Consider the following 13,722-nt stretch of genomic DNA (forward strand, 5'->3'; position numbering starts at 1 on the left):
ATAGACTTTGTCTCTCTTTCCGATCAGAGATGATTGGCAATGGTCTTTGCTTGGTTGTATTGATTTATTTATTTGTCTTCGAACAGTATACTGGTGTCATAGAAAAGTATTAGAGAGAAAGAAGAGAGATGCAGAATCTCATCTATCTTTACCGTCATCGTAATCGACCTACATACCTACTTACTTATTCCATTTCTTCTCATCCATCTATCTGTTGTGTCTACCTATATCAATACCTAGTAGCGTAGTGGTGGTCAGTCAGCTACATGCGTACAACACACCCTATGCCCCCTACTCCGTACAGCGGCGTCGTATTTTTGCTTGAATTTAGAGCGGGCTTGCTTGCCTGCCTAAGCGAACTTATCTGTCTAGATTGGAACAATATTCAATACAAAAACATCTAGAGATGGGAGGACAGTGCAAAAAAATTCAAAGTCGTAACTTGTTCAGCCTCCACATACATGGCAAAAATAAATTTATGGCGACGTGATACCCGAACTCTATGCCTAAGATAAAGAACCATTCACCATATATATATACATACAGAGCTGTAGAAAAGAAAAAGGAAGTTTTTTAAAGAAAAATATAGGGCAGAAGTGGAAAAAAGAGTCAGTCATTCATCAATGTGGGGAGAAGAACAAACTCATTCAGTCAGGATCAATGGTCAAAACGTCATGCAAATAATACAAGCCTCCTGTCTGGAGCAGTAGTCAAATCACGAGACGGGTTCCGTTGCGTTGCCGGCCTTCTGACTAGGAGGGATGAACTCAGCAGATTGATTATCCATCTTCTTTTGGGACTCGGCTCGCAGACCCTTGCTGCTGCGACGCCGGCGATATGCAGCCAAAAATCGGGCTCTTGCGCTGTTCACGGATACTTCTGGCGTGCGAGGCTTCGACGCGGCGTCTTTTGTCGTCCCCCGCATTGGATAACCAGTCTTGATTCCAGGAGCTCCTGGCCCACCTAATGACTCTTGTTGAGAAACAGTTTGCATGTGCGCTTCTGATCCAGAGTCCTTCCTGCCCTCTTCTGACTTGTTCGAAGCAGAAATCTGGTCAACTACTCTCCTCAATCGGGCCATCTCCTCCTGCAGAGCTTGCAACTCTTCACTTCGGGAAGATCTTGAGTCAACCTTATCTGGCGACTGTATACCACCTGAGGGAGGTTGTATGTCGGTGGAGTGACGCCCACTCTCCGTCTTTCCTTGATTATCAATGAGCATTGTGGAAAGCACATTTCTCGAATAACTCTTTACAAAACCCTGACGTAGCTGCTTGTCACCCGCAACAGCGGTCAGCTCCGTGATTTTTTGTGTAACCAGAGCAGTGAATTCATGGCATTTTTCCGAAATGGCCTTGTTATTGCTGGCGAAATTCGCCGCTTCTGCAGCTTTCTGCCACCGCTGAAAGGCTGGATCAAACTCCGACGAAATATCTGTTTGTTTGAAAGCAGCCTTCCAGTCAAATCCACTGCGGACAGCGGCGTCAATCAATGCAGCTGCGACGTCCTCTTTGCCGCATGAATCGCAGAAATGCACCATATGCACAATAAGCCGTTCAATTCGCTTTTCCGGATGGGACGTGGACGACGTCATGAAAGCTAGGGCCCTCAACAGAGTATGAAGTCCACTTTCCCAGTCTTTTCGGACGGTGTAGAACCTCAAAAAGGCACAGAGGGTGCTAAAATTATCCAGGAATCCAGTCGACCGCCAGACTTGAAGCCAGGCCTCAGCTCTATCGGCCTGGTCAAAGCGCAGAGCAGCAGCAATCAAGGTGCCATAAATCACAGGGTTGCAGCTGGCTTGCGGAGGGACGGTGATCTCCACGCCGTTGACGACTTTTTTCTCATATAACGTCATCGACCGCAAGTTGACCGGGTATGCACCTTCTCCTCGAAGCATTTGGAGGAATTGGTCAAAATCTTTGAGATTCTTCGACTTGCGGAAATAGGTCAATGTGGAAATGATCAAGGGCGTGGTTAACTCGAATAGGTTTGGTAATACAGCTCGCAGTACCAAGTCAACTAGGTCGTTCTGACGAGTTTTAGTGAATGCCATGATCATTAATTGGAACGCTCTTGGGCGATCTGGATCCTCGCTAGAAATAAGGTTGTTCGATATTCTCAACAGGAGCTCAGGGAGGGACATTTCCTTGTTGAGATATAGGTTGATATCATTTTGGAGCTCAGCATCAAGTCTGTCACGCTGAGCCCGCAGTTCATGATATTGTCGGATGTGAATATCTTGGGCCAAATCATCATAAGGCTCCTTCTCTGAATACTTCAGAGCACGGAGTCTCCGGCGGATAGAGTTGAGTTCGCTGAGGAGCTCTGACGCACTGAATTTAGGCAGCGAGAAGTCTGCCGCGTAATCCATCGGTAACCCAGTATAATTATGAGCAATGACTGGACGGAGCAGGAATCGGATAGCGAGCTGCTTTAGTGCCAGTTTCTGTATAGCTTTGATTCGAAGGATATCCCCTGTCGCCCATGAAAAACCATGGTCAGGTTCCGAGGCGCCTTCATGGGTGTTTTCGGCATAGTCGAACAATGGATCTCCTTCTTCTAAGTCGGAGCTTGAAGAATTGGGATCTTCTAAGACCTGATCGTGGTATCCAGCAGCAACCAAGGGATCAGACCCTTGTGCTCCATATCTCTCGGCTTGGGAAGCCTCTAGACGTCGTGCGGTGGTGCTTAAATGTCGTATCTGCAATGGTCGATAAGCAGGTTTCCGGGATTTTCGTGAAGCAAGAGCCTCCAGAAGTCGATTTTCTTCGTCCACCAACTGGTTTACCTCCTCTTTGACAGCCGCAATCTTCTGTTCCCACTCGAGCCGTCGTTTATCCTTGGCCTTTGCGTCTGCCAAAGCGGCGCCAGCGAAGATGCTGGAGTACAATGCTGTCACCGCATTTCCAATGCGAAGGCGCCGACGGGCCGCAGCCGTCGTAGTTCGTGAAGCGACTCCATTGGCGACGGTCCTCAGACAAGAGACGCAGCGGCAGGTGGACGACGACTGAGCCGCGCGAGACCAGAGACCCTGCATTATCTCACCATTGCTGCGCAGAAATCAGGGATTAACGGGGTACGAGTATCCAATGCCCAATTTGAAGGTCCAAAATGGGCACCGAAGCTCTCCAGGAAAGGGCTGAGGCCGCAAGAGGCTGATGCGGTGTCGGGAGGGTTGGATGTTGAATTATTTTCGGCGGTTCTGCGGAAAGGTTGGACGATTGCCCGACCCGCACGCTGCATACAGTGCAAACAAGCTCCTTTTCGGGAGATCTATTGGGGAACATCACAGCAGCTAATAGCCCTCAATTGTGCACTGCAGTGTTTCTGGACTTCAGTTTGTTTGTTTAGTAATTCCTAATTATCAATATTATCAGAATCCACCGTATCCAGAATGTCGTTGAGAGTCTTTGGCATCATTGCAGCTCTGCTTGCTTTAATCAGCGTCGCAAGAGGCCACGGTTCACATCAGAATACGCAAGATGTGGCAGGGGAGACGGATTGGGCGACGAGACACATGCGAGGTAAGCAATTGTTCTAGTTTGCGTTTGCTGTCTTTTCAGTCTGGGCTGGTATAGCTAAGCAGAATCCCTTCGACAGAGGAGCATCATATCGATTCCTTCGACGCGGGATCGTTCTTCGCACTCCACGACTTTGATTCCTCAGGAACATGGACGCCCGATGAAATCCGCAAAACCTACGGAATGGATGACCCCTCGAATGCCCACGTTACAGAACAACAGAAGCAGGATGCGGTGCGGCAAGTGTTGGCGCTCTTTGATCCGTTGAACACGGGCAGCGTCTCCCGCAGCGACTGGATGCGCCTGGTTACGGCCGGCAAACGACTGCCGGACTTTGGCTTCGGACCGGGTCACCACGGCGATATAGAATATGAGTACGAGATCCATCACTTTGAGAAGTACCACGGAGAGGACGCCAAGGAGGAAGATCTCACGCACCCCGAAGACATTGAGCACTTCCGGCAGCACGACGAGGCGGAGAGAGCGGAGAAAAGACTGGAGCAGCTCGAGAGGATGCAGATCGTCGAGGCAAATATTCCCCAGAAGTTCCTCAGGAGTTCATGATTTTGTCTTTCGACTTGTTCGTTGGGATGTTGCTGTACATAGGGACAAGGAACAGTGTTGCGATGTTTATGCATGACTGTTTTTGATTGATCATTGGAAATAAGTAAATTGACTGACACGTGTCACCTATCTCACTATCTTGGTTTCTCGAGGTACACATTGTTCTGTGATATACCAAATCCCGCCTTCCAGCTGTTTGGTTGTCTTTGAATAGACACGAACAAAAGTGAGTATCTCATTCCTTATATACAAATTGCTTAACCTTTTACAATTGCCTGCATGCCAAACTTTGGCTCAAGATCGTCAGATATGTTAGGACTCCCAACCCGTAAGTGCCGTATGTGTTACTATCAGCTGTAACCAGCATCAAGAATCTGGGGGCGTGTGCCTAGAAGTGATCAAGCTAGGTCGAGACGGGCACGTAGAATCCCCTCTTCTAGGCGATCGAAGGGGGATTGTTCTAGTAAGGCTCCTGCCCGCCAAAAAGAACGAGGCGTGGATTTTCGTAGCATCCTCCTCGACTGAGAAACCTCACTGAGGGTGTGAGCATTTTATATAGGCCCGTTTTCTGTATCCATTGGTAAGGCTGCTGTCATTTTTTATGATGGAGTCACCGCATCTCCCTCAGAATCGAAGGAGATCTCAATATCATAGACACAATGCATGACTCCTGGAGCATAAGTTTTGACACGTTCTATGTGATGACACGCAATCGAATTCGCCCGAGGTGATGTGGCTTTCTCATCCACGATAACGCTCAATCGCCTGAACTCGTCCAGAATATATTCCCTCTTCTCGTCGATCTGTCGAATGTCCACATTCTCATGCACATGGACCCAGCCACCATGTCTCCGGTCCAGCAACCGGTAGGCATTTTCCCAGGCCGGCTGTGATGTGGGCAGCAGACCCAAGTTCACATGCCGGATCCTGTTCCAGGACTTTCTTTCTTCCAGCATCACCCTGATCCTGTCTAAAATCTGTGCTGCAAACTTGTTGTCTCCGTGGAAGACCACGACCCTATCGGTATCCCTGAGCCCGTCAACAAGAGTTTGATACCCTCCTTGCAGCGTACCGTCATCGTTGACAGAGACAACCTTGCAGTTCCAGCCATTCTCCACGCAACCGCGTCGCAAGCCCTCGACGGACCATCCATTAATATCCCAGCCCCAGACTCGCTTCACGCCTCGTTTGAGGTAAGAGAATACAAAGTACCCGATCCCCGCGTACATGTCTACAACACTGATGTCCTGGATCCGTTCACCTTTCAGTGAAGCATCATCCAATCCATCGAACCGAGTTCCCTGGCCCAGAATGCGGGCCTTTTCCGTGATGTTTCCCCGAGAAAACATCGTATAGAGAGGCGCCCAGGTCTGCACGATCCCACCGTTCTGTGTTGTGCGCACCCAGAATGCCTTGTCGAAATCTTCCTTGACTGGTTGGGTCTGCGTCTGCGTCTGCATCTCACCCTCACCTGAGATGGTCCTGTGTGATCGTGGAGACAGGCCAAAATCGCCGTACAAGGGAAGCAAGCCCGTTGGGCTTCGCATTCGGTTCTCGCTGCCACTTTCATCCGTCGGTGCGATCGGCGCATTGATTGCAATATGGGTCACACCCATGTTACGGAAAGACGCAACTATCGATTCGTAGAGTTTATGCCGTTCGCCATCGTTCAGCGAGTCATAGACTGAGGCCCACGTTGGGGAAGATGTGAATGCATTTGCAGGCAGAAGAAGCAGAGGCTGGTAAATGGTGTAACGTTTGGGAAGAGATGCTACCAGCCCCTCGGGGGACAGGCCATGGGATGAGAGCACGCTTGGGGACGGGTTGTTCTGGATGAAGTCGCTAATTGCCGCTTGAAGGGGGTTCAGATTCTTTTTTGGCGGCCGTTTGGGTCTTTTCTCGGAATTGACAGGGCGCTGTCCCTGCTCTTGGTCGACTGGTGCATCTTTATCGTTTTGGGTTCTATCCACGGAATCCATTGATGTCACCAAACTGAGTTTGATGTCCTACATCAGGAGTGACCTCCGTTGAAGGTCTTGAAGGCGGGTTGGGATTGCTGCGATCGAATTGGCAGCAAAGATAGAGAAACCATTAAAGAGTAAAGAAACAGTGTTGCTAAGCGACTGTCACAGTTCCATAACGCGTGAAATGACGATAAGAGTATTTAGGCCGGCATTTGACAATATATCGAGGTTGTATTCAAGTTATTAAGTCCGGACCCGAAAACTCTGTATGTTGAAGCGGGGTTCCACTTGCATTATATTGTTTAAAAAAACAAACAAGGTAGTATCCTGATGTATCACTTGATATTTGACCTCGTTAATGAATTTATCTCACAAGATTTTCGTTGTAAGATTAGTATATACCGTCGAGTTGGATTTCTAGAGGGACAGGTACAGAACGTCATGCGTCAGAGGATTTTATTGGTTTGTGGATAAGCGTTATCTAATCTGATACATCTCTCTTTTGAGTCTTTGACTAACAATACCTTTAACTTAATACTACTGAGAACTACTGGATAGAGTAATGCGCCTCTGAGGCATCTATACCCTTATCATATAGTCCATACAAGGTCAAGTGGGCTAAAGTCAGTCGACACAACTATATATTCTTTTGAAACAGTAAGGAACTATTGGTTTTTTCACTTGTAGTCTCTCCAATGTTCTCAGAAGCTATTATGGTGTTACCTAGATACTATCTTATGGCCTTTGCATTGAGGGTAAAGATAGGAGAGATATTAATGATGCGTCTTCACTAGGCTAGTTCGATCTTTCGTTACATAGCCTTTTCTACTAGTATACACAGATATTACCTCTATTATATCGTTACATCGGAGTCCAAGTGTATCCAGGCCCCTTCTGGACAGTAATTCTCTGAGGAAGCCACTTGCTCACTCCCGATCATTTGACGTCTGTCGTTTTCGATACCCACCTTCGAGCGTGTTCCACGCCCACTGGTAGCTTCCCAGGAAAATGGCACCGCCCAGGGCAATCGCCGTGACTCGCGGGCCAATTCCTCTCCAAAAAGCTTCGAATCCTTCCTCCTTCATAATCCGGCTCACTACATCTTTGACCCGGACCTGATTTGCATCGCTTTCTCGTCTCTCGAGCATCACTCTCGTCTTGATGACATCCAGTGGCGTTGTCAGTCCGGCGGCAATGCCACCAGCAAGACTTCCAAAAAACGCACTGGGCGCGGCCGGAATCTGGCCGAAAGTGGTCACTTCAGAAGACCGACCCCATCGGGCGTACTGATTCTTCATCGCTTCCCACAAGGTGAACTGCAGGACAGTAAAGGGAATCTCCCGGGCGATGGTGATCCCGGTACCGCGATAGAGTTCGCGGATGACCCGAACGTACCCTCTTCCACTCAAGCCATTCGACTTATCGTCCTGATGACGCAGAGAGAGTATATCCGTCAATGCGTGAAGTGAAGAACCACCAAAGAGACCAGCCTGGGCGCGCTGCTTCACCACTTCCGTCGGCACTCGCACCGCACATGCAGCGATTTCCCCAAGTGACGACGCCAGAGAATGGGTGAGAAACGTTTCCATCTTGGTCGGCTGCTTTCCTGACGATAAGTCGGACGGGAGAAGGGAGCGCTTCACACCGTCATAGACGATGAAGAAGAATGCTGCCGAGGGAGCAGAGCCAAGTATGACTGAGGGTACGCCGGCGTAAATCCCACGGATGGTCTGACGTAGGGCGGGCAAGGAAGTTTTCCAGACGGGCTTGCCGGAGGACGCTGAGGAGGTGCCAGGTACATTCTGTTGGCCTTTCTGGAGGCGGGTCTTGATCGTGTCGAGGGGATACAGGGACAGGTCGACCGTGAAGCCTGCGATGGCACCGGACTAGAAAAAAAAAGCACGTGAGCGGTGTTCGTGAGGGGTTTTGTTTGCACATTCATTGAATACATACGAGAAGCGACCTAGCCCATGGAGAGGAGACCAATGGCTCCGGCGCAGGCTGATCGGCCGCCATTCGATCGGTTTGCGGGAAAGAGAAGTTGTAGTAGGAAGTAGGAATTCGTGACTCTATCGAAGCGTCATGTCCGTTGGATTCCCCAGACAATTTCTTCTCCCAGTTTTATATGATGAACACGAAAATTTCCTCAACGCAAGTTCGTGGGTAAATAATAGAAAACAATGGCCTGCAGCAATGGTACGTCTTGTTGCTCAGGAAAAGTTTGCGGTCATCCTCGTGCCTCAAATGACTGTCCCGGAAGCGCGAATCTGAGATCACCGCAGCGGCTAAACTCCGAGATCTCCGGTATCGCAGCCCCAAGCTCCCATCGGATTGCACGGATTACAGTCTATAGGACTTCACTTTATAACCAATCTCTCTAAAAATATGTCACATTCGCAATTTGATTATGTATCTCTATCTGACATTATCAAAAGGTAATATTCACATTTGGATCTGCTCTGCATGCCATCATGCGAAACCAAGAATAGCACCCATCCCACTTTCTCAGGGAAATCAAAAGTTTGGTGAATGCAGAATCAGTAAAAGGGAAGATTAATAAAAGCAATATTTTCAGTACGGAAAAGGGCATGGTCGAAGACAAAAAGAAAAAAAAAAGTAAGATAGAAAAGAACAAACTCGTGACAGCATACATGACGAGTAAGGTCTTGTAGAATCGAGGCGGCCTCCCGGCAGTAACCCTAGCACTCAAGAACCCATAACTAGCAAATGTGGGCTTAAGCAACTGCAACAGAGCGTGGCACTTCGATATCTGGAAGCCAGTCCATGGACGATGACAATCGATCCTGAACAGAGTCTTGCTCTGCAGATTCGACGCGTTATCCGTTCACGCAACGTAAACCAAACCGTCCCTAGAAGTCTGGGATGAGAAGAAACGGCGGCGGAATAAAAAAAAAAGACGCCCCAAGAAAAACCAAGGGCAAAAAAAGAAGAAAACAAATTCTGACTTCAAGTCGACAATCTCGAAGTGAACCACAAGCAGTCTAGGATAAAGATCCATCTATGACGCAGCAGAATCGAATCGAAAACACCCCGTTAAATCAGGCCAGACCACTCGATTTCCTGTACTTTTGCTGAACGCAAGCCCCGAACGCCAAAGAATTAGAAGAATCCCCCTTCATGAAAACAATGAAGGCCAAACACCTATTTCGAAGCATGGGGTTGGAAGGACCAAGTCCAGTCGATACACGAGAGAATAAGAGGGACGTATGACCAGGATAGGGCATAATGAAGTATGTGGAAGTATGTGCGGTCCGACAATGGTAGGTCGACAGCTTCCGAGAGAAAACGAGAAGACTTGACTCGGATCGAAGGCGGCGATTTCTTTGCACAATGGCACACCGAAAGGGGGAGATGGTATGGTTATAGAATGGTAATACTTTATTTGGCCTTACTTTGAACTGGGACGCTCGGAGTAGGGGGCTCGGAGGATATGAGTATGATTGGTTGCCTTGACGATGGCGCCCGACTCCTCCTGTCGGCACACTTGGATGCTTTGAATCCAGTCATCCAACAAGATCTCCTCAAGAGTCGCGCGTTCCTTGGGATTCACTTTTAGCATGCGGCCGATGATATATCGGCTTTCCCGCGGTAAGATGCGTAATAATCGCCAGGGCCCTTTGATAACTTCTTGACGCTGCCCCGTTGTAGAACCCGGTGGCAGTGGGGGGGCTTCTTTACTAGTCGTCTCCGGTTTGGACTGGCGAGAAGGAGACTTCTGGGGTGGTTGCGTCGGTTGCTGGGGTTGGGGTTGTTGAGGTTTGGATTGCTGAGGTTGGGAGGGCTCGGGTTGAGAGTGTGGTGGTGGCTCGTCCCTTGTCACCGGTTCTGACCGAGGGAGTCTATTACTCTGACTGTCGTGATGGTGATGATGGTGCGATTTCTGTTGCTCCGCACTATCGGCTGCGTCGCCCGAAGCCGCAACGGCCTTCGCCTCTTTCGCCATGGACTGGAGGTCGGCAGTAGACTTGGGTCGCTGATCGGTACGACGTCTAGGCTCCGCGTCGGGGACAGGGGTACCTGGGGTGGGTGGGGAGACAAAGAGCTTATAGGAATTGTCCGTTATTCTGGGCTGCTTCCAGGGGAAGCGGCGGAGCGTCATGCAGCAGAAAATGATTGCCAGGGACCATATATCGGTGGGACGAGGATCGTATTTCTTCTCATCGTATACCTCTGGAGCGAGATAAGGATCTGAACCCACGATACCTACAGCCATTGCCAGTCAGTTGAGGGCAGTCCTGATCTATGGGAATGCAGTTGTCTTACCGGAAGCCAAAACAATATCGTTCTCGAAAGGGTACCGGAAAACCACTGCGCTTCCGAAATCAATGAGCTTCATGATCCCATGCTCGTTGACCACAACATTGTCCAATTTCAGGTCCCGATGCGCTAAGCCCATCCCATGGAGATAGGCGACTCCGCTAAGAATCTGCTTGAAGGCACACGCGATTTCTTCCTTGGTCATCTTGCCCGTCATGACGATCGCAAACAGGTCATACGGTGCGTATTCCATGACCTCGTACCAGTGACCACCTTCTTGGATGATGTCCAGGGTCTCGATGATGTTTCCATGATGCAAGGTGGAACCGATACAGAACTCCGCTGTCACTTTTTTGGAATACTCCTTCTCTGTTTCCCATGAATGACGATCGCGGAATTGTTTCACAGCAAAAGTGACACCGTCACTGCTGCGTTTCAACAACCGTACCGAACCGCCTGCACCTGATCCTAGAACCTTTCCCAGCTTTCCATACTTGGATTGTAGACCGTGATCATCGGCAAAGGGAACGTTGGATGGAGCCATTTGATACGGAAGGGTCTTGCCCGATGACTTGCTTGATTTTTTGGAGGCAGTCGAGGGAGAGTCCCCCCGCTTGTGCTTGTGGTGACCCATCCGGAAAAATCGCTTGAGCTCCGCCATCGACCCATGAGCCTTACCCTCCAGACCGCCGTCATGATTATTTCGATCCTTGTGATCCTTGTGATCCTTGTGATCCTTCTTGCTGCCGAAGAATGAAGACCGTTTGTCGGTGGGTGATTTCAAATCCCCACTAGTCGAACGTGGCGCTGACGTAGATAGCGACGTGGACGAGTGGTGCCCTCGCCGTTTCGAGTCGATCCCACCGAAGATAAATCGCTGATCCAACTGTGACAGATTTTTGGGTGGAGGGGGCCGCTTACTCCGAGCGTAAGGATCGTTTGGTTCGCCGACGGGGGTCATTGCGCCCGGGATGACGGCAGGCGGTGGTCCGGCTTCGGGTTTAGGCGTTAGTGGAGGACTGTCATCCTGCGAGCTTCCATCGGCCGAAGGACCCAAAAAGAATCGGGCTTTCTGCTTGTCGTGATCTCGCGCAGGGGCTGAACCTTCGGACTGGCCGCTTCGTTTCGTAGTTAACTCAGACGAATTGGGTTCGGGGGCGGGAGCCGGAGCAGTAGGTGGAGGAGGTTGTTTCCCAGAAGATGAAGCTGGGTCCGAGGTTTGAGGGGTCATGACGGCTTGATCGGCTGGAGCTTTATCAAATACAAGGGCCGGAACGGATGCATTGTCAGTGGACTTGCTGTCACGCGAATGAGTGGCAGCTGGGGTAAGCGGGGGTGACTGCATGATGGATACTGGCGGAGAGACGCGGGGCGACGTGTTGCCAGAGACAGTGTTCTCGTGGGAAGTGCTGGGACTGGGCTCCTTGGATGTGACCTGCACGGATGCATATCAGCGAACGTTCGCACCGCCGCGACCATGGAAGCCTGATCCTGTAGGACTTTGCCGGGAAGATAATCGAAATGCCACGTGAACTGTACGTACCCTGGAGGGAGGTAGAGAGACGGGCTCAAACGCAAAATGACGTAGCCGCGATTCCTGAAGCTGCGACTTCTGCAGGCTGACGGCCAGGGACCGCAGCTCGTCTTTTGCACTTGGTTCCAGATCGTTGCTAATGGGTCGGGCCTCTTCCTCCTGGCCTGAATCTGGGGAGAATTGCAACTGCATTCTCGGGTCCGGGTCGATTTCCTCGTTCACCGAGGCAAAGCGGACAGCGTGCGGATGCCCCGCGGCCGGCTTGGAGTCCGAGTTGGCCGAGTCATGGACAGCGGAGGGTTGCGCCGGGGGGTCCTGCTTCGCCGGTTGAGATTCTAATAGTTCCGATGGAGAGATGACGTGGTTAGTGGGCATTATTCTGAGGATGGATCAGGATGCCCGGAGCGGTCTCACCTGGTGCTGCTGCCATGTTCTCTGCGCGGGGAACGGAAACGGCAGCGTCAGAAGTCATATCCGTTCAGAGAGGTCACAAAAAAATTTGCGGGAGCTGCAGCCACAATGGGCGGACATGCGTTCCCCGCGTTCCTGCTTGTCGGAATGCCACTACGCCCGGACGGATGGTTGATCAGGCAGAAGAAAACGCTGAGGAGAAAGCAGAGGGCGGACACGGCGCAGCAACGCCTCGAGCGTCTTCTTCAGAGGAGCGGGTCCAGGCTGGGTTAGAAGGACGTCTGAATTGGAGAAAAAGGTTGGAGGACTAACAGCGGCCACAGTCCCGCACTGCTACCGATTGAGGGCGAGTAGCAGAGGCGGCAGCAGCAGCCATGGAAGAGCAGTCGCTGAGCACACAGATGGAAGATAAAGCTAAAGCGCTGCGGGCAAGACTGAGATGGCGGAGGCAAGAGATGAGGAGAAACGAGCGGTAGGACTGTCGACGACAGTGACCGCCCACCGGCCGGTCTTTCTGGGCTTCTGGGAGCGGTGGGGATGATGTGCCACGGCCCATTTGTCTGGTTGCGCGCACGATCAGGCGTAGTCCGGCAGGCCGAGGCCGGCAGGCCGTTAGGCGCCTTGGACGGGCGACTACTGCCCTGCAGCTGGGGCTGCAACCTCACTATTGACGACTATCCACGCCAGTGATCGTGCGCGAATCTCGATAGGCATGCCGGTGCCCGTGCCCGCGCCGTCAAGCGTTCATTTGGCCACCGATCGTAGTTCATCACTACTTCATCAGTCCATCCAAGCCCGCCCGGAAGCGCCGCATTAGTGGCCCGGCACTTCACCGGGGCCGCCAACCACCCTCGAGGAAATAATAACTCTATTACTCTGTGCAGCATTTATCACTGAGACACTTGGGCAGGCGTGAATCGCTGCTTGTCTGTCGGTATCGTACGGGGCCCCGAGCAGCGTTGCTCTCTGACCCTGGGCCCGACCGAGAGTGATGATTTTTTGCTGCGCTATTACTCACTGCCGGAATCTCGCGGCTGCACATTGCACGTGCCGTTCCGGAAACCGCTGCGATTGACTCCGTATTATTGCTCGAGTAATTAACCTTTTTCGCCGTCTGGGAAGTTGGACGAGACGGATTTTCCTGGCTCGACCACTCCGCGAACCGCTCTCCCTTGCCTCTATGCTCTCTGCTTGTACGAGGCATCGTCGTCCGCGTATCTGGCGCTGTCATGTGAGCATATACGGCCGTCTTTCCCGACTCCGCGATGAACTCCCCGCAGTTGTGCAGTTGCCACCTGCATGGAAGGTTGGTGAACGGCTACGTCGGTTCCGGCGGCTCGGTCGGCTCTCGTCCGATAACAGAAAGCATTTGCACCTCGCTATCAGTCTTGTGTTACAGCCTAGCTGGAGAGATTAAATAATACCTCCGGAATGCACCACTCATCCT

The 13,722-nt window shown here is 51.0% G+C and overlaps 5 protein-coding genes across 5 annotated transcripts; 1 reads left to right on the forward strand and 4 right to left on the reverse strand.

Moving 5' to 3' along the window:
- Positions 1-715: 715 nt before the first annotated feature.
- Positions 716-3,040, reverse strand: T310_4509 (Uncharacterized protein; the record flags this gene model as incomplete). Its single annotated transcript, XM_013472632.1, has 1 exon — positions 716-3,040. One exon carries the CDS (start codon positions 3,038-3,040, stop codon positions 716-718), a length of 2,325 nt encoding a protein of 774 aa, XP_013328086.1.
- Positions 3,041-3,485: 445 nt separating this feature from the next.
- Positions 3,486-4,088, forward strand: T310_4510 (Secretory pathway protein Ssp120; the record flags this gene model as incomplete). The annotated part of the gene is made up of 2 exons (XM_013472633.1): positions 3,486-3,527; positions 3,582-4,088. The coding sequence occupies 2 exons, from the start codon at positions 3,486-3,488 to the stop codon at positions 4,086-4,088; spliced, it is 549 nt and encodes a 182-aa protein (XP_013328087.1).
- Positions 4,089-4,687: 599 nt separating this feature from the next.
- Positions 4,688-6,067, reverse strand: T310_4511 (uncharacterized protein; the record flags this gene model as incomplete). Its single annotated transcript, XM_013472634.1, has 1 exon — positions 4,688-6,067. The coding sequence occupies one exon, from the start codon at positions 6,065-6,067 to the stop codon at positions 4,688-4,690; it is 1,380 nt and encodes a 459-aa protein (XP_013328088.1).
- Positions 6,068-6,689: 622 nt separating this feature from the next.
- T310_4512 (Mitochondrial carrier protein (Pet8)) lies at positions 6,690-8,068 on the reverse strand (the record flags this gene model as incomplete). Its single annotated transcript, XM_013472635.1, has 3 exons — positions 6,690-6,760; positions 7,020-7,938; positions 8,006-8,068. 3 exons carry the CDS (start codon positions 8,066-8,068, stop codon positions 6,690-6,692), a joined length of 1,053 nt encoding a protein of 350 aa, XP_013328089.1.
- Positions 8,069-9,461: 1,393 nt separating this feature from the next.
- Positions 9,462-12,239, reverse strand: T310_4513 (Protein kinase; the record flags this gene model as incomplete). The annotated part of the gene is made up of 3 exons (XM_013472636.1): positions 9,462-10,276; positions 10,337-11,765; positions 11,874-12,239. 3 exons carry the CDS (start codon positions 12,237-12,239, stop codon positions 9,462-9,464), a joined length of 2,610 nt encoding a protein of 869 aa, XP_013328090.1.
- Between the last annotated feature and the right edge of the window lie 1,483 nt (positions 12,240-13,722).

This window comes from Rasamsonia emersonii (genome assembly GCF_000968595.1).
Source record: "Rasamsonia emersonii CBS 393.64 chromosome Unknown ctg1118621760118, whole genome shotgun sequence".
Lineage (NCBI taxonomy): Eukaryota > Fungi > Ascomycota > Eurotiomycetes > Eurotiales > Trichocomaceae > Rasamsonia > Rasamsonia emersonii.